This window comes from Polyodon spathula, chromosome 3 (genome assembly GCF_017654505.1).
Source record: "Polyodon spathula isolate WHYD16114869_AA chromosome 3, ASM1765450v1, whole genome shotgun sequence".
Lineage (NCBI taxonomy): Eukaryota > Metazoa > Chordata > Actinopteri > Acipenseriformes > Polyodontidae > Polyodon > Polyodon spathula.
Genome location: NC_054536.1, coordinates 86,602,332 through 86,626,341, shown reverse-complemented (window position 1 = coordinate 86,626,341; position 24,010 = coordinate 86,602,332). Strand labels below are relative to the sequence as shown.

General features: G+C 38.4%; 1 protein-coding gene across 1 annotated transcript; it reads left to right on the top strand.

Annotated features, from left to right (window-relative positions):
- Positions 1 to 547: 547 nt before the first annotated feature.
- asns (asparagine synthetase) lies at positions 548 to 19,706 on the top strand. The gene is made up of 12 exons (XM_041246243.1): positions 548 to 607; positions 4,742 to 5,015; positions 6,156 to 6,393; positions 10,546 to 10,731; positions 11,120 to 11,221; positions 14,563 to 14,690; positions 16,455 to 16,581; positions 16,685 to 16,791; positions 17,120 to 17,220; positions 17,439 to 17,520; positions 17,618 to 17,773; positions 19,203 to 19,706. Exons 2-12 carry the CDS (start codon positions 4,767 to 4,769, stop codon positions 19,461 to 19,463), a joined length of 1,737 nt encoding a protein of 578 aa, XP_041102177.1. The 5' UTR covers positions 548 to 607; positions 4,742 to 4,766; the 3' UTR covers positions 19,464 to 19,706.
- The last annotated feature ends 4,304 nt before the right edge of the window (positions 19,707 to 24,010 follow it).

Below are 24,010 nucleotides of genomic sequence, written 5' to 3'. Positions count from 1 at the left end.
GGTTGAACTGTATTTTTGTAACACAGGGAATTGTACATTGATGGTGTAGGATACAATACAATTGTACTTTCACAGATACCATCGTACCTTGTTCCAAAATTCAGTGGTACATTTTAATAGGGATCCGTTCTAACAGTACTGTTGTAATGGAAACGAACTGATAATATAACATTTTCTAAAGAAACGTAGGACAGTATATTAATCAGAGTATCAAGCAGTATTTTTAAATACGCCGACATCGACCATTCCCACCAATGCTTGCAGATTGTCGTTTTATTTTTATTTTTTTTATTACACATATTACATACCGCAAACGGTTAACGATTGCTGCTTCTGTTATATATGGAAACGTCAGCTCATTAACTAATACTGCCTTCTACGACTTCACATGGGTGGGATCAGTGTGAGGACTTGGAAATTGCGTCACTGCAGAGGTGGAGTTAGAGGCGGAGTTATAGGGGTACCAGGCTTGGGGTTACACTATTGGTCACAGTGAGTACAGACTTCAGAGGCAGGGCTTGAAAATGTCAAGGGAAGGGCGGGGCTATGGAAGGAGACGCGATTAGCGTGTGGATGGACAGCCCATCTGCAACACATTATTGAGGAGGTAAGTACTAATATCTAAAGTGTCTCAATACAGTTTTATTTTACTAACGCTAAAGTGCCAAATCATTGTTGAAACGTAAAATATTACTTCGTGAAAACTAGTTACCCTTATGTGTTACTTCTATGTCAGTGAAAAGTTTTAAATGTGTATGTTTCTACATTTTTAATTTATTGGTTGCAAGTGTGTTCCGCTGCGATGGCCCGGCTAGTAGTAATTACTTTAGATTTTTTTTTTTTTTCAAGTTAAGTTTTTTTCAAATTAGGTTGTAGCTCTGCCTCCAGATACTGTATATTTAACGTTCTTTGAATGTTTCAAATGGTGGTTTGTGAATAGTTACATACCAAACCAAATTGCCCAAAATCTTAAATAAATACATGCATATAGCATTTATGATTGTGGCACCCTCTAAATGTGAACTATAATATGTTTTGCCTCCTAAAGATGCTTACTGGAGTTTTATCGCGGCTATTATTATTATTATTATTATTATTACATATTTAACATTGTTGCATCAGCCTATCTAATGCGGATAGGCGTAGGAACTGATGCAATCATTAGTCGAGTGTCGTGAGCTGAATCAAAGGAAACTGCATTTCACAGGTACCACTGCTGACTGCGAGCTCAGTTAAATGGTGACGTCAGCGAAAGGTGCTTTTAGTGTAGCAACGGCAACCTGTTTGTATCTGACGTGAAATTAATGCTTTCAAATCGTTGGCATTCACCGCACATTATTTAAGACATGTTTTATTTTTGTCTGACTTATTTGTAAATAGCTTATTAATAACAGAAGGACAAAAAAAAACCCTAGATGTTTTTGGCTGACTTACTTTTGTAAATAGTATTAATAACAAAAGGACAAATACAAACTATTAAGGAAACGTGCCATGGGCGGTGGCCCAGGTGCGCCACTCTGATAAAGGATGTGTCATTCTGAGTGTAAAAGACAAGACTGTGCTGGTACCTACTTAAAAGGGGATTTCCACTCTTATGCACAGTGAAATGTAGTTAACATGACAATATTGATACAATAATGATGTGGGTGATGGATTAAAAATGGTCGTTTTGAAATTCCAGGAAGCATTTTTGGAAGGCAAAACATATTATAGTTCTCACTTATTAGAGGATGCCACACTGATACATAATTTGCATTATTTATGTATCCAGTTAAGATTGAGTAATTTGGTTTGGTATGTGGACATTGCCATTGAGACTAGTTATTTTTCTTCCCCTGTCACCGACAGGAATAAAAATAAATACAACGACGGCTCGGATTTCAGTTATTTTTTAAGGTATGGGTCTGAGAGGGGTGGGTAATGTTTAGAAAAAGTAAGATAGATTATATATAATCCAGGGCTGGCAATGGAATGTGAAACAAGCAATGTGATTGGTCGACTAAGGTTCCTGCTGTCCGTATATTGGATGCAGAGGGACAGTTGGAGCCTTGTCACATATTCTAAATTGCTGTGCTGCCTCACAGAATTTAAAGTATCAGTAGCCATCTTGCTTTTACAGTTACAGATGTACAGCTGTAACTATGAAACTGAGTGACCAATTACCTGCAAAAAAATCCCAAAAGGGGGCTCCTGAGTGGTGCATCCGGTAAAGGCACTCTGCGTGGGGGTCGCCGGTTCGAGTCCAGGCTGTTTCACTGCTGACTGTGGATGGGCGTTCCCAGGGGGCGGGGCACAATTGGCTGAGCGCCACCCAGGAGGAGAGGGCTTAGGTCGGTCAGGGTGTCCTCAGCTCACCGCATACTAGCGATCCCTGTAGGGTGGCTGGACACCTGCAGGCCTGCCTGTAAACTGCCCAGACTAGCTCTGAGGTGGCGAAATGGTGGGCCTGCAGAGTGAAAAGAATCAGACAGCTGACGGCACATGTTTCGAAGGACACGTGTCCATCTTCAACTCGCCCAAGTCAGCGCAGGGGTGGCAGTTATCTTCAAAATGAAGTAGATTTCAGAGTGGCAGAAGTAGGCATTCACAGGCTGTGTCATGAAATATACCCGCCCTTAAATAGTTGCCTCTTTATTGACTGCTATTTCACATTCTAAGTGCTAGGTCACATCAATAGCCTGGTTGTGCCACCTCAAATAGGGTATCATTTTAAAGCTTATCTTCACAATAAAGTATTTAGCAGAGTGGCACAGGTAGGCATTCACAGGCAATGCCATACCCCCCCTCTCACATTCTAAAGGCCAAGTCACATTGATAGACTGGTTGTACCACCTCAAGTAGGTAAGAGTTCCTTTCATCAAAAAGGTCCTGCAAAAATTGCAGTATATCTGCCATGGACCATGGGTAACTGACACCCCATTTGTAGCCGTACTGGGAGTGTGTAGATGCTGCCCTGGTATTCTGAAGGGTGACAATGCCTCTGTCAGCTATCCCGAGGTGACTCAAACGTCTCCGCTCAAGGGCCATACCCAAAACTGCAATCCTGTTGGGACTGGATGTCACAGAGTCCTCTGCCCTTGACATAGTAGGTCGCAGCTGTCCGGCAGCTCCCACTGCTGACCTTACAGGAGCTGTGCCAGTGCTGAGAACTTGGTTCTCCTGGGCCGCTTTGGGGCTACCAAGAGCACCCAAGCTCGGTCTTGCCTGATCTTCTGTACGCACACTGGAAGCAGTTGCAACAGTGGACAATCTGTGGGCCAGTGCGTCTATGCCAGGCGGGTAAACACTGTCCAATAGGGAATACCAATGTGGACAATGGGTGGACTCCTGGATCGCAGAGGTCTGCCTTGGCACACCCGAACTTCTCGCAGATAAGGTTCACTACCTCTGGGCGAAGTTGCCATTCCGAACTGTAGCGGCCTCTTCTCTAGAGAAGGTCTGCTGTTCCTCACCCCTGGCAGGTGAACGGCTCTTACTGGAAAGATGTGGTGGTGAGTCCATAGTAAAAATTTCTGGGCAAAACGATAGAGACTGGAGATAGCCCAGGTGGTTGATGGAAGCCACCAATGTGGTGTTGTCCATGCGGATCAACATGTGTCTCCCGTGTATCTCCTGGGAAAAGTGCTGCAAGGCCAGATGACATTCCCGCAGCTCCAAAACATTTATGTGAAGACCCTCCTAGGGGGTTCCCACACGCCCTGCACTCCAGGCCATTCCAGACAGCACCCCAACTTAGGTTATAAGTGTCTGTGGTCACTGCCTCTCTCTTTGTGACACTTCCCAGAACTGCCCAAGCACAGATGAGCTGATTGTTTCTACTACAAAAAAGTAATCATACAGCGATGAGACACTATGAGCAGACTACTGGTCTACGACAGGGTTAAGGACCCTGTGGTTGAGCCAGGCTTGGAGAGAGTGCATTTGTAAGAGCCCTAAGGGAAGGATCTGAGATGCTGCTGCCACCAGGCCCAGAAGTATCTAGAATATCAGTATTCTCACCGCTGCGTTGAGCTGAAAAAGCTCCAAGCAGACAGTTAACCTCTGAATTCTGTCGTCCGACAGCGCGCCGATTATGCTTGCGAAATCGAGGCTTATGCCGAGATAGACAGTCCTTTGACGGTGTCAGCCAACTTTTTTAGTGGTTCACTGTGAGGCCTAGCCATTCATTGGAGGTGACTGGTGACCAGTCCTTTTTGCAGTGCTGCCTGTGATGGTGACTCGCACATATTGGGCAATTGAGCACTCTGATGCCTTTGAGTCTCAGAGGAACCTGTATAGCATCCATGCACTTTTGAGAAAGTGGGTGGAGATAGAGAGAGGCTGAACAGCAGTACACGGAACTCGTACATGATCCCTTGAAAGGCGAACCCCAAGTATTTCCTGTGACCGTGTCTTTGAGCCAGAGGATGTGTTTAAGTGAAGTGGTGTAGAACCTTGGCAGGTGTCCTATGATAATGTAAATCCCATTCTTCCTAGTATTGTAATTTTAACTCAAGGCTCATCATACAGTCCACTGTTGCACAGATTGCAATTGTTTATGGTGTTCATTGATTGATTTTGTAATGCCTTTCCGTTGTTTTTGTTTTTTTTTTATTTTGTGTTCGGGGGTTGAGTTGTTTAATTAAGAATATGAACTTCAAAGAGCTAGCTGCAAAATATGACATTATCAAATGCTCTACATGTTGAAAGGGATTGACAATACATCCAACGGAGATTAATTTATACTTTGTTTTCTTCACAGATAATTACATTTCTGAGATCTGACCATGTGTGGGATTTGGGCCCTATTTGGCTGTGATAAGAGCTTTGATGTCCAATGTTCAAACATCATGAAGGTTGCACACAGGGGGCCTGATGCATTTCGATTTGGAAATGTCGACGGCTTTACCAAGTGCTGGTTTGGATTCCACCGACTTGCAATTGTTGACCAGTTGTATGGAATGCAACCTTTGCGTCTGCAGAAATTCCCTCATCTTTGGCTGTGTTATAATGGAGAAATTTATAACCATCAGCGGGTAAGGAATTGCATTTCTCAATTCAAAATTATAGCATGCAAGAATTAAAAAAAATAATAATTACAACATGTACTTTAGTAATATTGTTATGATGAAGACTAACCATTGTTTGAGCTTAAGGTAAAAAAAAAAAAAAAAAAAAAACACCAATAAAACTAAATTTCTTTAAATGAAATATCTCAGCATCTTGAAGACAGTTTAATTAAGGGAAGAAATATTGTTGCACTGAAGCCAACAAGCTACGAGAAGAGTCGGATTTACAAAGTGGTAGTTGCCTCTGCTACACCTGCCTACTCATTTCAGTAAAACAATACATTAGCAGTAAACTGAGTACACTGTATTGTACCTTAATTTACATACATTCATTTTAATTCATTTAGAAATATTTTTTAGTTACGCCAGTGGTACAAAATGCATGCTGTTGATGGCCAATACATAGGTGAGGTTGCATATTTAACCAAGATTACATTTAATATAAAAATACTCACAGAAATAGAGCGCTTACTGTGTGCCCCATGCTTTCAAAGTTCTTGCATTCAGTCCAAATATCCAGCATATAATTGTGTGACACAGCATTGATAGAGTGCAGGTGTTTTTGTAATCCAGACTTTGCAAATAAGGGTTTCAGAAGGAACTGTTTAAAAAACAAAACTGTTAAAGAGCACATGTTAAGAGATCACAATTATCTGTAAAGGTTGCTTTTCAAAATAGTTACATGGAGCATAAAAATCTCTCATTTTATATTTTTTTATAATGGCTTTGTCGCCTTGGCTCATTTGTCAATGTATTTATTACAGAGTATAATTTTAGTAAGTTCTCTGTGAATGAAAAATATTTCCATTGACAGCTAATTTTAAGGTCAAAGATGTTAAGTGTTTTGTTACTAGTTTTGTAACTAACAGTTTGGCATAAAGAACTTGAAATCTGGGCCATTATGCATTTTATAATTAACAAATTATTTACTGTTCTGCCCTTGTGCAGCCAATTTTTTTTTTTTTTTTTTTTTTTTTTTTTTAACTGTGGCTTCTTTCGGAAACAGTCCAGAAAGGTTTCAAGAAAGCAAACCTTAACTAACCAATATTTTTTTTTTAATAATTAAGCACACTTTAAAGTATTTTGCACTATTTTCCTTTTTTAAAGGTAAAGAAGGACTTCAAATTCGATTTTCAGACTAAAGTCGATGGCGAGATCATTATTCATCTCTACCAGATGTGTGGAATAAAGGAGATGACTCGCATGTTGGATGGGGTATTCTCCTTCATCCTCCTGGATACAGCCAACCGGAAAGTGTTTTTGGGAAGAGATACTTATGGTGTCCGCCCCATGTTTAAACTGCACACAGATGATGGTGTTTTGGCTGTGTGCTCTGAGGCAAAAGGTACATGTATTTTAGTTTTTTTCTATGTTTCTAAATGCAAGTAATTTGGTAAAAAATATTGTCTTGGTAAAAATGACACTTGTGAAGTATGCAGATTAAAGCTTTTTAATAGTTCATGCTCAGAAACATGAAAAACAAAACTGGGTTCCATGAATTTGTTCAAAATGACAAATACAGTGCTTAACATCAGCTTGCTGCAAGACTAACATAAGGAAGAGAGCCTTGCACTGTCCCTGCAGAATTAGGCTTCCAAGCCAAAGGCTGGGAAGCCTATTGTTATTAAGATTTATTTATTTATTTTTTAAATGATTGTTATTATTATTATTATTATTATTATTTTTTTCTTCCCAAAACTTTAAACTGCTGCTGCTTCGAAGCTGTCTGACTGATCAGGTTCTGACTTGGCAGCTAACAAGCTGGATGCTTTGGCTGTCTGATGCTGAAAAAATGTTGCTGCTGCGTCCTTGCAATTGGCGCTGTGATGCGTCAACCCGCATCAAGTTTGCGAAGCAGAAGTTTCTGCGATAAATTTTAATTTAAAAATGGCTGCCACAAATATTATCGAAACGCGCCCCTAAAAACAAACTGCTGCTGTTTGAAAACCGTTTGTCCAACAAACTCCAAACTTGGTAGTAATCGTAAACAATGGGATTCAAATATATGTTTTATAAAACAAGATGGCCGCCAGGTGTATGTTTACGTCTGAAATTTAAAAATGCCTCAGTTGACAAACTGTTTACTTGACTAACTCGAAACTTCACAAGCATCATCCTTGACACTGTAGCAATACAATTGACTTTTAAGAAACTCGCATTAAACAAGATGGCTGCCTGACTCATTTAATAAAAAAAAAAAAAAAAAAAAAAAAAAAAACTTTCAGAATCTTCTTCTGTGGAACAGTTGAAGTTGCTGATTTTAAACTTGGCACATTGAGAACTAAACACGCTTAGACGGGTACTGATACTGGGGCTTGAGAGCCGTAAAACTGCCTGGCAGTTCTAGTTATTATTATTATTAAGAAGAAGAATAAGAATGTACTGGGAAATGTGGGTGAGTAGGGTAGCATATTATATTTTTAGTACCAGTATTTTGAAAGTGTACTGTACTAAACATTTTGACTGGATAATTTTTATATCCTTAACGTGCTGAATTTTAGCACCGTTCGCAAACTACTAGAAGGTTCAGAATTGCTGAAGCTACGGTTTTGTAGGAACACTTGTATATATTGTATATGCACGTGTATACAAACTTTATAATAAATATATATGCAGTCAAATCCATTGTGATTCAGCAGTTGGTTCAAACCGGTGACCGGTGGTTCCTAGGGGGCGGTGCACAATTGGCCGAGCACGGCCCGGGTAGGGAGGGATTAGGTCGGCAGGGTAATCCACTGTTCACCATGCACCAGCGACCCCTGAGGCTGATAGGACGCCTGCGGATCTGAAGCACCTCTGGCACTATGGGTCTGGTCGCTTCACTGTGGATCCGCAGTGCGAAAAATGACAGATTGGCAGGAACATGTTTCGGACGATGCGTGTTTCAGCCTCCATTTCCCAAGATGCCAGGGGGTTGTACCGGGATAAAAAAAAAAGTAATAATTGGGCATTTCCAATTGGGGAGAAAACCATTGTCAACAAAGAAAATAAAAAAAAAAAAAAATATATATATATATATATATATATATATATATACACACACACACACACAGTGGCTTGCAAAAGTATTCAGACCCCTGACCAATTCTCTCATATTACTGAATTACAAATTGTACATTGAAATTCCGTTCTGTTCAATATTTTATTTTAAAACACTGAAACTCAAAATCAATTATTGTAAGGTGACATTGGTTTTATGTTGGGAAATATTTTTAAGAAAAATAAAAAAACTTAAATATCTTGCTTGCATAAGTATTCAACCCCCACACATGAATATTTGGTAGAGCCACCTTTCACTGCAATAACAGCTTTTAGTCTTTTGGGGTAAGTATGTACCAGCTTTGCACACAGTGTCGGAGTGATTTTTGGCCCATTCTTCTTGGCAGATTTGCTCCAGGTTGTTCAGGTTGGTTGGACAACGCTTGTGGACCGCAGTTTTCAAATAGTGCCACAGATTCTCAATGGGATTGAGATCAGGACTTTGAATGGGCCACTGTAGGACATTCACCTGTTTGTTCTTGAGCCACTCCAATGTTGCTTTGGCCTTGTGCTTGGGATCATTGTCCTGCTGAAAGGTAAATTTCCTCCCAAGCTTCAGTTTTTTAGCGGACTGAAGCAGATTCTCTTGCAGTATTTTCCTGTATTTTGCTCCATCCATTCTTCCTTCAATTGTAACAAGATGCCCAGTCCCTGCTGATGAGAAGCATCCCCACAGCATGATGCTGCCACCACCATACTTCACTGTAGGGATGGTGTGTCTTGAGGCATGGGCAGTGTTAGATTTGCGCTACACATAGCGCTTTGAGTTTTGGCCAAAAAGCTCTATCTTGGTCTCATCTGACCACAGAACCTTTTCCCACATCGCAGCTGGGTCACTCTCATGCTTTCTGGCAAACTCCAGACGTGCTTTCAGATGGTACTTTTTGAGTAACGGCTTCTTTCTTGCCACCCTCCCATACAGGCCAGTGTTATGCAGAGCTCTTGATATGGTTGACTGGTGCACCATTACTCCACTCCCAGCCACTGAACTCTGTAGCTCCTTCAAAGTGATTGTTGGCCTCTCTGTGGCTTCTCTCACAAGTCTCCTTCTTGTTTGAGCGCTGAGTTTTGAGGGACGGCCTTTTCTTGGCAGTGCCTGGGTGGTGTGATGCAGCTTCCACTTCCTGATTATTGATCCAACTGTGCTCACTGGGATATCCAAACACTTGGATATTATTTTGTACCCTTTCCCTAATCTATGCATTTGTATTACTTTATCTCTAACTTCTGTAGAATGCTCTTTGGTCTTCATTTTCCTTCAGATTCACAGCCTTACCAATGATCCTTCAACAGTGGGGTTTTTATCCAGAAAATGTGACAGCAACTTTAATGGTTCACAGGTGGAGGCCAATGGTAAGGTAACTGTGTCCTCGTTAGGGCAATTTCTTTCATCGGTGCAAACTGGGAGCTTCCACAGCACAGGGGTTGAATACTTATGCAAGCAAGATATTTCAGTTTTTTATTTTTCTTAAAAATATTTCCCAACATAAAACCAATGTCACCTTACAATAATTGATTCTGAGTTTCAGTGTTTAAAAATAAAATATCAAACAGAACAAAATTTCAATGTACCATTTGTAATTCGGTAATATGAGAGAATAGGGGTCTGAGTACTTTTGCAAGCCACTGTATGTATGTGTATGTGTGTATATATATATATATATATATATATATATATATATATATATATATATATATATATATATATACACACACACACACACACACACACACACACACACACACACACACACACACACACACACACACACACACACAGTCAGTAATGTTTAGCAAATCGTACATAGTATTAGCAACTATGTTGGAATTAAATAACATAGATAGGACACAGCACTATGTTGGAATTAAACCAAAAAATTGTATTTGTTTAAGGCTATGTCTGGGTTTTTGTTTTGTTTTACCGTGCTTTTTAAATTCTATTTATTTGGTGGCAAAATGGGGTAGGCTGCATTCAACACAACCTAAACACTTTGTGTAAACCCAGTGTAAGAAAGCTGCACAATATCAGTAGTTGCGTAAGGCCAAATTGGAATGCAGACAAGTATTTAAATCTACCCTGCTGTATTTTTAATATCAATTAGGTCATTTGCATTTGGAAGGAGAATTTCTCTCCCTAAAAGAAAACTACAGGGAAACACAAATTACCTGAAAGGTACTACCAAAGTAGCATGAGAAAGGCGAGACTTTCTATTTTTCCATGGAAACCGCACCAATTAAGGCTGTAATTCCAGAACTGCAGCCAAAAATCTAAACGTGCCACCGAGGTTTGGGACAGATCGGAGTTGCCTGAACCAGTTCATAACGTCAAAGAAGTTATTCCAAGTGATCTGTGAAGATAGGATACAGCACAGCAAGGTCCCATACATCTTACAGGTATGGTTTACCTTATGTGGACGTGATACTGGCTTTTCAATGTATTATTATTCTCTCTTTCCAGGGCTCATTAACATTGGCCATTCAATGTCTACGACCCCTGAAATAACCCCATTTCCCCCGGGCCACTATGAAGTGTTTGATATAAAGGAGAACCAGAAAGTCAAATCTGTGGAGCTCTCCAGATTTCACAGCTGTACAGACGTACCACTGCATACCTTGTATGACGGCTTAACCAAGCTTCCAACAGGTAATCATTAGTAATGTTGATATATACAGTAATGATAAAAATTAATCTCCTTCATTAGTTATAAGAACCTTACCTAAATTAGGGTTTTACCAGAATCATTTAACTTTCCTCTGATCCCTCAATAGTTATTTTAGCTGCATGGTAATTTTGCAGTTTCTGTAAATATGCAACATTATAAAATTCAAAGTGTGAATTTCCATTATGAATATAAAGACACATTATGTAATGGGTGTAATTATATTAGTGAAGCAGAATGCCCTTAACTGTATTGATATGTTTGTTTTTTCTCCTTAATATAGATAATTATTTGGCAAACAGCATCTCCAATGCGCAAAAATAAAAGGCAAATGTTTTAAATTCACGTTATTATTATTATTTTTACATGTAGGTTTTCAATTGGAGACTATCACAAGCAATATCCGTGTCCTGTTCGAAAACGCAGTAAGAAAGCGTTTGATGGCTCATAGGAGAATCGGCTGTCTTTTGTCAGGTATAACTTACTGGAAACTATAATAAATATTTTAACAGAATGTTCTTATCTGCTTTTGTTAAGTTTTCAAATGCTTCTACTAGCGAAATTCATGGTCTGTAGACCTTTTTACAAAAATGTTTCTAAGTCAGTGTGATCATTGGACAATTGTACCGTAGTTTAAACCTGCCAACCTAAATGATCAGATTACGCTCTACTCACCTACTCGGTTGCTCTGCTTCTCCATCCTCTAACCAGCACTCCAGATAAGGTTGTGGGTCTGGGAGTAGCTTACCCTCTAATTTGAACATTGAGAGAGTCAAATGCTTTTCTCAGGGGGTAAAATGCAACATTACCTTAGTTTTAAGTAATCTTGATTAATACTGTATAATCTCGAGTGGTAATGGGGTAGATGAGCTACTGTGAATCATGCATGTGTTCTACAAGGTTCTTTATATGTTCAGCACATTTTTTTTGAGGTATCACACTGACTCTGCAAATTAAGTTACTTATATTTTAACATTAAATTAAACTTAAACTCAGTGAACATGTTAAAACTTCAATATAAAGCCACACAGATACATAAATAAAATAAGCAAATGTATTAATAAGTTATAAAACAGTTTGTTTAATATTATAGGCACCTTTTTTTATCAGTTGCCTTTGACAATGGTTCCAGTTGGATTTAGTAGGACTTGGGTGTTTATGCGTCAACCTGTGCAGCTGTTCTTAGTGTGATTGGCTGCAAAGGCCACAGGGTTAGCCAGAGATTGGATAATGTTTATTGGTTGTTTTTTTTGTGCACAGTTTCCTAGTAACTGAAGACATTGTATTCTGGGAGATGTAGTTGTTAGTGGAAGTTTTAGGGGGAGGGGCAAACAAACACTGTAGCACAATTGCACTGCTTATCTGGACCGCTGCCTCTAACTACTTTTCAATTCTAAATGTCCATTGGCAACATATAGCATTTATAGAAGATTGACACTCTGTGCTCCTGTTTGATTTATTATGAATTGGAAAGCCAGGGATCAGTATTAGGTCATCTGCTATTCCTAATCTACATTTAATGATTTAGATTCTGGTTTAGTAAGCAAACTTGTTAAATTCGCAGACGACACAAAAATAGGAGGAGTGGCAAACATCATTCAAAAAGATCTAGACAAGATTCAGAACTGGGCAGACACGTGGCAAATGACATTTAATAGAGAAAAGTGTAAGGTACTGCATGCAGGAAATAAAAATGTGCATTATAAATGCCATATGGGAGATACTGAAATTAAAGAAGGACTCTGAAAAGACCTAGGAGTTTTTGTTGACTCAAAAATGTCTTCCTCAAGACAATGTGAGGAAGCTATTAAAAAGGCCAACAAAATGCTCAGATACATTGTGAAAGGTGTTGAATTTAAATCAAGGGAAGTAATGTTAAAACTGTACAATGCATTAGTAAGACCTCATCTTGAATATTGTGTTCAGTTCTGGTCACCTCACTACAAAAAGGATATTGCTGCTCTAGAAAGAGTGCAAAGAACAGCTACCAGAATTATTGTGGGTTTAAAAGGCATGTCATACGCAGACAGGCTAAAAGAATTGAATCTATTCAGTCTTGAACAAAGAAGACTACGCGGCGATCTAATTCAAGCATTCAAAATTCTAAAAGGTATTGACAATGTCAACCCAAGGGACTTTTTCGACCTGAAAAAAGAAACAAGGACCAGGGGTCACAAATGGAGTTTAGACAAAGGGGCATTCAGAACAGAAAATAGGAGGCACACTTTTACACAGAGAATTGTGAGGGTCTGGAATCAACTCCCCAGTAATGTTGTTGAAGCTGACACCCTGGGATCCTTCAAGAAGCTGCTTGATGAGATTCTGGGATCAGTAAGCTACTAACAACCAAATGAGCAAGATGGGCCGAATGGCCTCCTCTTGTTTGTAAACTTTCTTTATGTTCTTATTAAAAATCATTCTAATGAAGACTCAGCTACCCCCCAGTTTTCAGTTAACACACTGTGACAGTCTAGCGTCATGGCCCAGACTGTTTGCCAGCAGGAATTAGACCGAGACAGAAAACTGCAGTTTCTGCACTGGTGCGCACGTTTGTTAAACACAAACACAAACTGGCACAAGGGCCAAAATAATGTTTACACAAAAACAATAGTACATAAGCTGGGCAGTCTCCTTCACTACAAATAGTAAAAACACACCACTAACTCCCTCCACCAGACAAAGGAGGTCTCCTTCCTTTTATACAGGTGGCCATTCCCCAATTAGCACCGGTTACCTAATAGGGGAATGGCCACACCTGTGATTGCTGACAGGGACAGATTTACAGCAGTAGGGTTTCTGCTATGCCACTCACACACACACAGACACACACTTTACTATTTTTATGTCTTGTATGAGCCCTTGCATTTTAAACATAAACGTCAGTAACCCTTGTTGCACTGATTTAATTTAGAACTGCATGACAAAAATAAGATTCTGTTACTCAAATGAACATCTTATTCTTCTAGAATTTACAAACTAATGCATGGATGCTATATGGATATATTAGTCGAATTTGACTCAGTCTTGTCAAATTCAGGAGCATCATTAACTGGATTGACGTATTTTTCTTTTTACAGTAAGCAGAGTTTAAATTAGATAGCAACACCAAATGTATGTTTTTACTGAAAATAGAAAAACGGTTACAAATAAGCCTCATTAAAAATACACGTTTTCTTGATTTAAGATACTTTTTTTTTGTTTTGGTTTTAAATCTATTAGATATATCAATTAATTACCTTATTTTGTTTCAAAGTGTGTTGTGTTTGGATTATATGGCAATATTATATACAAGAAGCTGAATTTAGTAAATTAGTTAAACTAGTCAGGATTGTGACATTAATTCAAATGTTTTGCTTTGCTTTTGGAGATAAAACAGTAATGAACAGCCATAGTTCAGATGGAGATGACTTATGTTAAAATATAGTATTTTTATTATTACAATGCGGATGCATGCATATATGTTAAAAACTCGAGTCCTTTTTATTTCTTTTCTAGAACCAGAAGTGTTTGATTTAAGTTGTGCCTTTTTGTTTTCTATTATGCACAAGTGTTTTTAGTTATTGGCTCTTCTGTTAAAAACTAATATTTGTTCTTTTATTTTGAAAAATAAAATTTCAATGCTTCGACTATCGTTGGTAAGTACGATGATCAGATACGAAATTAGGGTGCCGATTGCACCACTATAATAAATGAATAAATATTTATTTAAAACAGTAGCACGTACTTGTGATCAGGTTATGACAGAACAGTAAAGAACACTGATGTCTAACACATCAGTGTTCTTTACTGTATTTTATTTATTTTTTTATTGATAGGAGGCTTAGACTCTAGCCTTGTTGCAGCACTTCTGTTGAAACTTTCCCGTGAGGATAATTTCCAGTATCCGGTCCAGACTTTTGCAATAGGAACAGCAGACAGTCCTGATGTGTGTGCGGCTCGTAAGGTCAGTTGGATTTCAAATGGATAAGTGATAAACATTAGGAGTCTCGCCTAAAATTCAACATTTGCTTTCTGTTTTTACAGTTTGGGTTCAGATGCCAGATGTCTCTGACTTCTTTATCTGTTCTTTTCCACACTTCTAGAGAATAATTAGATCATGCATTAGTCAGGCAATGTTTACAGAAGACAAATGACCTTTTAAAGTGTCTATCCAGCGAAATTATATATATATATTTTTTTTATTTACTTTCAATATATGTTCCCCTCAGATCCCACTGGCAGTTGAAAAGGAATTGGTTATTTTTTTTAATGCAGTTCCGTTCAGCCAATTTCTGTACCTTCAGCCACTTCATGGTTTAGAAAACTCCTTTTAGGAGATGCCAGAAAGTGAGGCGCGAAGGGGAATGCAGCTGCCTCAAAACACTAAGTGTATGGCAGGCAGATTTGGAAAATGCCAAAAAGGTGTATTGCTGCCAGATGTGGAAACACCGCCAAACAATTTCCAACTGAAACAAAACCACAAAATGTGTGGGAAAAATTTATAAAACTTAAGAGCAAATTGGCACGGCGCAACTGAGTTCTCTCCACTGTGCTTGGTGCACTTGTATTGATTTGATTGTTTTGAACAATCCATCAGTAATGTGAAAACATTTAGATTTAGATAAGAGACTTAAATTGGTATCTGGTGCAGCGGCAACTATCCATGAGACAGATTTGTCACAACCTCTGACGAAAAAGAAACACACTGCAATAAGAAAGCATAGATAACGGAGGTAAAGGTCCCTAATAATTTGTTACTTGATATGGATGCAATGTATGTAGCTGGAGCATTTTGAAATCAATCGTATATGAAGTATTTAATTTAAAAAACCTTGAGTTTTTTTCCTAAAGTATTTTTTTACCTTTTAATACCTTGGCTGTTATTACAGAAATACGAAATGGAAGTGTCTGTTGTATTTTTTTTTCTGATTACTTGTGCAGAAATAAGATGATTCGATTACTTATAGCTTTACACCGTTACAGTACAGGTCATCATATCTTCTCCGCTGGGTAAATGGAAATCCACAAGTTTTAAAAACAAATGTCTTCTATTAACTGTTAGTCCTATTATGCATTATTTTAAACAGATATTGCAATAGTCTTGTAAAGATCAAGAAAGCATAAATGGCAGTGCAGCAATGGTTATTTTTTATTAGATGTACAAATTGCTGGAAGGACACTTTAAGCAGAAGGTAAAACTAAACATTAGTTAGAGGCTTAGAGGCTGTGCACTATTCACTCAATATGGCAACCACAAAAACAGGGTTATGGTTTTTATAATAAATTGTTCTGTATTCAAAAAGCTTGCCATGTAGGTCCAACCACAGGCGTTTTCTGTATTTTGTATGTTATGCATTTTGTTATACATGTCAGTAAATAGTAAATACAGTACAGTCAAACTATTTGAACTTGAACCTTAATACTGTATATTTATATATATATAATATATATGTATATATATTATAATATATAGATATATATATAATATATATTATAATATATATATAATATATATATGAATGAATACTCTAGAGATCTATTCAATGTAATTTAATTTGTTATGGATTGTAAAAAGGTTGGTTTAGATTTGGTAAAAATTGCAGGTTGCAAAACGGAAGTGTTTTGGGAAAGTGTACCTTCCATCAGTTTTGTCATTTTCGCCAGCTAAGCGAGTACTTTTTCATTACCTTTTAGCTGTGCAGTAGTTGTATATTTATTATTGTTACAGGTTGCAGCTCACATTGGCAGCGAGCATCATGAAGTGGTTTTTACACCTGAAGAAGGCATCAAGGCATTAGAAGAGGTCATTTATTCTTTAGAGACTTATGACATCACAACTGTGAGAGCATCTGTTGGTAAGTTGTTTATTTAAATTAGGCTATGTGACAATGCATTTGGCTTTTGGTGGAAGTTGCTTTACTGAAATAGTATTTCTAAACAACTGTGTTTTCTCCTCAGCCATGTATCTGGTGTCCAAGTACATAAAGGAGAAAACGGATTCTGTGGTTATTTTCTCCGGGGAAGGTTCAGACGAACTCACACAGGGTTATATTTATTTCCACAAAGTAAGTCATGTGACATTTTTATTACCCCCAGATTCCTTCAGCATACACTGACATGTGCTAGATTCTCAAAGCTCCTGACACCTAAATGGCATAGGGCTCTATTTTTTTTTAAGGAAAAAAAACATAAATTACAATTTAAAATGAAGATAAATTATGTAGGGTTGTTTTAAAAGTTTCAAAAGTAAATGTTTTAGTTGTTTATTTCTTGTTTAGTAACTAACTGGGTTTTTTTTTTTTTTCATTATTGAAAAGAGCTTTGAATCTAGCCAACTGTCTTGTGTTCTTGGTCTCCAGAGAAGCCATTTTGATTTGATTGCTGTTTTCCCAGGCACCATCACCCAAAGAAGCTGCAGAGGACAGCGTGCGCCTTCTCAACGAGCTCTACATGTTTGATGCCCTTCGTGCAGACAGAACCACAGCTGCTCATGGGTATGATGTTTGCAGTATTCACTGAACCGGATCCATTGTTTACTAACAGATGCTGTCTCAATCGTGGAATCAAAATGGCTTCAGATTCAGAATTTATTTTAGAATAATATTATATGTTGCGCGATTTGAACTCCCTTTTGTCTGCAGGTTTTAAAATGAGTTATTTACAGATTATTTTATTTATGTATTTATTTTTTAACGCTTGTTTCTCATGGCAGCCTTGAACTGAGAGTGCCTTTTTTGGATCATCGATTTACTGCCTATTACCTGTCACTGCCTGAAGAGCTGAGGGTCCCAAAGGTATTACTTGTACTTTAGTTTTATGTTAAAAAAAAAAAATAACAAAAAAAACAAAACAATTTATATTATTTAATTGTGATGCTTTTATTTTAAACAGAATGGGATTGAAAAGCACCTTCTGAGGGAAGCTTTTCAAGACACTAACCTCCTTCCTCAAGAGATTCTGTGGAGAAGGAAGGAAGCGTTCAGTGACGGTGTCTGTTCAGATAAGAAGTCTTGGTATTCTATGTTACAGGAGCACATTGAATCTCAGGTATGTAAATGACATGCCCCTTAATGAAATTAGGAAGCTAAAAAACATAAGTTTGAGTTGAAGTACAAAAATATGAACACTGAGGTCCCCCACATATTTCCAGTGAATAACTATAAGGAGTTACACCTGGAGCTATATTACAAAAGCATCCTATTTGACAGTCTTATCTTCAGAGATAGAATGTCCCAACTACAAGTTAGGAGAATTGATATTACAGAAAATGCTCTCCTAACTTATTTTCATATCTTAATTTAAGATAGGAAACGGCATACTGCACAACGTTCTTACAGCTTGTCGAAAAGACTTTCTAACTTTATTTCCTAACATTTAGGACTCCGGGAGAGGGGGGGGGGGGGGGCATTTTAGATCTAATTATTATCACAACGATCCATTAGTATATTTTGGGGGTGTGTACCGTAGATCTAGCCCCATCCCCGTTGCAAAAAGGTGGTTCAATGTGTGGTGTACGAGACGGCATGGAGGTGGCGGTAGACACACTCACACGTTACTATCGGTGATTATGATCATTGATATTTGAAACTTTACTGAGGAATAAGACATGAAGTAGTCTGTTGATTCTGGTGTGTTTTGTATTGCACAGCGAGACTCTTCATTGACTAAATCCAGTGGCTTGTATATTATGCAACTCGGGAAAATACAAGCTTGGACTCTTTAATGTGCACAATTACATTACACCCTTTCTTTAATGTACACAATTATATTACACCCTTTCTTTCACCCTGGAGGCACAAACATCACAGCACTGCTCTTAATTTTAGCTTTACTTTAGCCTGTGAGATTGTTGTGTGTTGGCATTCTTAATTAAAATAAAATGGTGTTTGTCTGAAACTGAATAAGTATTGCTTTTTTTTTTTTTTTTTTTTAATGGCAGCATTTATTTATTATTGTTAACTAGATTTTATTGTAGATTTGTCTGCGATCAAAACTTTATTCTCTTCCCGAGTAAAATGTAGAGCCCTGCGTTTCTTTGCCACAACTGAATCGAGTTTAGATGCCATAACTTAAAAACATGTCTATTCTGGTGACTGTTTCCTGAAGCGCGAGCTGCAACCTGCTCTGTTCAGACTTGATCAGTCGTTTATGGAGAAGATTGTCGCTAGGTAGGATTTTCTAACTATGTTAGGATAGGGGGAGACACTCTTGACTTAAGAAAAATCCTATCCTCGCCATGAAAGATCAGACAGTATTGGTACCCCCTTCCCCCAGTGCTTTGGCAATATATACCCTGCTCCAATGCTCGGCAGCGGCACCATATAGTTTCTGTACTATTTGATTGTGGATTTTAATACAGCAAGTTTTGTTTTATTAATATACGTATACTATGCATGCTATAAAAGACTGATCTTGAAACAGTGTATCCAGTTAGATTCAGCTTTACCTCCTTATCACTTTTCTTTTGTTAATAAAGGTAACAGATGACCAGATTGAAAAGGCAGCGGAGAGATTTCCATTCAACGAGCCAAAAACAAAGGAAGGATATTTCTACCGGCAGGTGTTCGAAACGTTTTACCCTGGCAGAGAGAAGTGGCTGACTCATTACTGGATGCCCAAATGGGTCAATGCCACTGATCCTTCCGCACGCACACTGCCAATTTACAAACAGGAAAATGGAACACCTGATGATGGGGTAGAGGCTGGTGGTATTCATTTTAACCATTCTACAATATAAAATAATCTTATATTACTGTTTGTTCAAATGGCTTTTGAAAAAAACACGTACACACCAAAGGATGTATTGAAATGAGTACTGTCATGCAATTAAAAATTTTAAGCCGTTTAATTTATTGGCAATAGTTTATTATAAGGTAGATAATGATTGTTCACAGCTGTCATGACTAATACAAAAAAAGCATTTGTTTATTATTTTTGGTAAATGTCTCTTTGTATTTGTACTGTGGTATTGAGGTGTAGCTGGCCCTGTACAGTATATCAATAAACAGTAATAATAATAAAAAAACAACATCTTACATATGTTACAGAATCTATCAAATGTACAAATTCCAATACAATGTTATTAACTCTACTGTTCAGGGATTGGTAGACGAGGTTCCTGAGCAGCTTCATGCAGTGGCAGTTCTATAGACGGAGTACCAGGCTGAGCATCCTAATGTTCCTGCACACATCTGCCGGTCCCTCTACCCTGCCTCTGCTCCGAGAAGCCACTGACTGCTGGGCTGCAGCGGCGGTATAGAAGTGCCAAGCGCAGAACCTGCTTCACACACATTATGAATGAAAACGTGGATGTCTTGTAATATTCTAAACATTCAAACAAAAGTCTTTATTTAAAGCGATACGGTAGATTTATGTTGTTTGATAACTATATCCATTACTTATTACACGATATGCATGCCAATTGATGCTAACAATTCATTCCAGTTGTGTGGTGGAAGAGGAGGTGGAGCTCCTGGGACATCTCAAAAGAATTACAGAAAGAAAATGGGACTATTACTACCACTAATAATAACACAGTGTAACAAATTTTATTGATTTTTTTGTTCCTGGGTAGTAAGTGTTATTTCCTTATTGCTTATGCCTCGAAAGTATAAAAAATGGCTATTATTCCCCACAAACTTTGCTTTTGTGACCAGGGACAGTGATATTTCAAAATATCACTATTTCCAATGGGAAAACTGGCAAATGTGTGTCTTTTCGTTCACATAAAGTCAGAAAAAAACAACATATGAATCCAAATTAACATGTATTTATACTAAAGTAATACAAAAATGACTACAAAAGATTTAGAAGTGAGTAGTTTTTCGGGATTTACTGTAAATACAGTATAATCGTAAATCTCGAAAAACTACTCACTTCTAAATCTTTTGTAGTCTATACTTTTGAGGCATAAGCAATTATGAAATAACACTTACTACCCAGGAACAAAAATGTGTTACATAGTGTAATATGAGGCTAAAAGTTTGGTTGTTTAACATGCATTTATACAAACATTATTAGGCTATACAGGAGGGCTACATTTGCAGTTTTTTGCGTTCTTGTGTGTGTGTGTGGTGTGTGGTACAGCTTTGCTGAGGAATCACGTGACATTCTGCCAGTTAAGTGGGATCTTGACTGCTGAAATCTCGTGAGACACGAGCTCGATTCCTGCTCACATGATGAAACATTAAACTGTTTTAATAGTATGGCAATTTTGTTTTCTCATAATTATTTACATGCCATGTTTCTGGTCCAGTTCCTCAAAATAATTCCAAATGTGACGTTGCCTCGTTCCTTTGTTAAGAGATGCAATTTTATTAAAAATATATAACAAACGTCAGAAAAGGCACATTTCTAACCCCGTGAGGACTAAACCATACCAAACCCACAGTGTAACGATGAAGCGCCACAGCGACCGAGAATAAAACCCGCCCCAGTGTCAATCTTTCTGCTGCACCAATTAGAAAAACTACTTTGAGGCATTTCCTAAACCCCTTCCTTTTTATAATATCCGCCATTACTGGGGGATCAAAGAAGTTGGAAACGCAACCTGTTGCTGTATATGATGATAAATTACTGAGGTGAATACATTTAAAAAAATAAATAAATAAAAATAAATAAAATAAAAATGTGAACATTGGTATGTGACCGGTTATATGTTTAGCAACACTTCCCTTCTTTGGCAGGTGAGGCAGGTATATAAAATAAAACACTACATTTTTATAAAAATCCTTAAGGAGAACACTTTAATGTATTAACTATTTCTTTTAAACTATGCAATTCATCTTTAACTGCAACATATTTAATATGCAATTTACACACAAAAAAGTACTATCTCCTGACCTTCTTGAGGAAGGCAGGGAGCAGTAGTATAGGCCAGCACCCTGCACCCAAACAGCTGCCACAGATGCAAGTACCTGCGAGCCAGCAGTCCTAGGGTTTGTTGCCACAGGCCTAGGGCCCATTCTATCAGCCCCATCTGGATTATTGGCAATCACGCACCTCAGACACCTGGGTGCTTACCACCATCATGGTTGGTTACTCTGCAGTTTCTTTTCGGCCCTCCTCCTTTTCAGGGCATGATCCTAACAACAGGCATGAAACCTCAATACACTATCTTAGTGTCTCAGGAGGTATCAACCTTACTGCAAAAACAGGCCATTGCAATTGCTTACCCTTTCAATGAAGGAGAAGGGTTTTACTTCACATATTCCTGGTGCCAAAATGGGATGGTGGTCTCAGACAAATCCTTGACCTCAGATATCTCAGCCTGTACTTGAAAGTACGAAGGTTCAAAATGCTGACAGTGTAACAACTATTACAGTCAGTCAGGTAAGGTTACTGGGTCACTATGGTGGACCTTAGGGACGCCTACTTTCACTTCCCTGTAAAACCTGAATACAAGAAATACTTGCAGTTCGCTTTTCAAGGGACCGCGTACAAGTTCCATGTACTGCCGTTCGGCCTTTCTCTACTTATCACACTTTCAAAAGTGCATGGGCGCTATGCTGGCTCCTCTGAGACTCAAAAGCATTAGAGTGCTCAATTACGCTGATATGTGCCAATTGCGATTGCGTGCATGCAGGGTGCTGGGACTTGGCGCTGGATCAGGCAATCTATACAGGTTTCCCCTGGTGCTGTTCACGTGAACCCCATGCTGCTGTGCAGGATAAAAGAGGGTGTATTAGGTGTGTGAGTGTGTGGATTCAGAGAGTGGACACTGGTGTGCTGTGAGCTGTGTTACGTGCTGTGAACCTGTTGCTGCAAAGAAAGAGCCTGCCACCTATTGAACTGTGCTCTATTGTCAAGACTGCCTTCTTTTTCCAGTATTGTTATCCAGTGCGTCTGTCACAGGATAGCCCGGTGTCTAAGGTGGTCAGATGATAGGAAGGAGACTCAGCTTAAGAACTGCAAATGTTTATTTTTCACAAGTAAAAATGACTAACAAAAACACAGCTCACAGAGCCAAAATAAAAAGGTTCAACAAAACAGTCACGCACCACAAATTATCAAATAAAAATCCCTCACCCCTCGCACCATCACGATGAGTTTATGCATAAATATATGAGCGTGCCTCCTCCTCCTCCCCCTCTCCCTCTCTCTTCTAGCTCCTTATTATATTACGTGGCTGTTCCCAATTAGTACCAATTATCTAATTTGGGAATAGCCATTTTATTGATTAAACTACAAGTAGTTCTACAACAGATGTATTATTTTACCCAGTTCACCAAGTTTGCGGTACAGTAGACGTGTTGGCTTATCCAGATCTGATAGTCTAAACCGACCTACAGTCTAAATTTCCACACAGGTGAATTAAAATATTACTGCAGAGACCTGCACTTATATATTGCAGTACAGTGCAGGTAGTCACATACAAATAAGTTTAGATTCTTAAATGAGAAATAGCTAAGATGCATTTTAGTGTGGTACAGATTATGACCACTATGCTGAACTATTTACAGTAACCATAACAGTGTCTGGTATCAACTTGTTCGGACTAGTAAGAGTCTACTGTGTTGTACTGTACCATAATAAAAGAGTTTATGTGTAGCTAAGAGGTATATACATAATTAATCCTGACAAGGTCTGGTGCCAGGTGGTTCTAACTAATCTACTGTACTGTACTGTACATGTACATACCAGAAAACAGTTTTATGGTCAGTAGATGGCTCTGGTTGTCAATGATTGAGCCAGAGAGTTTATTACATTGTGGGGTGCGTGCACTGTAACAGTTTAAGCGCTGTAGCATACTTTTAATACACAAAACAAACAAAACACCAGAGGTTTAAACACAAGAATAATAAATACACCCTGTCAGGTGGGGCAGTCGTCTTCACTGACTGATGGAGTATCCATAGCCCAGCCCAGCCCAGCCCAGCCCAGCCCAGCCCAGCCCAGCACAGGTTCCACTCACCTACACATCAACCCCAAAACAAAGGATTTCTCCTCCTTAAATACCATATGGCTGGAGCCTAATTAACCATTAATCATTCAATTAAGGCTCCAGCCACATTCTTTCATGTTTTATGCCAACTCTATATTCCCAACACCCACATAATCTTTACATTTAGGACTTTCGCTGCTACAGCAACCAATTTAAATGTTATATAGTTAGCTTTTTCCTTTTTTTTTACAATCTGGCTGTAAGTTATTGTAATGTAGTCGCAATCCATCTACTGCACATTGGAGACGAGATTTACTGTGAGAGACAAACCAGAACCCTATAATGAACAAATTATAGCTGCCTTTTGTGTTTGAGCTTGAAAAGCATTTAATGTGGACGGA

Coding starts and splice junctions, on each gene's coding strand:
- asns (XM_041246243.1), top strand. CDS start 4,767: ATGTGTGGGATTTGGGCCCTATTTGGCTGTGATAAGAGCTTTGATGTC. Junction 5,016..6,155: donor AAATTTATAACCATCAGCGG/GTAAGGAATTGC, acceptor CCTTTTTTAAAG/GTAAAGAAGGACTTCAAATT. Junction 14,691..16,454: donor ATGTGTGTGCGGCTCGTAAG/GTCAGTTGGATT, acceptor TTATTGTTACAG/GTTGCAGCTCACATTGGCAG.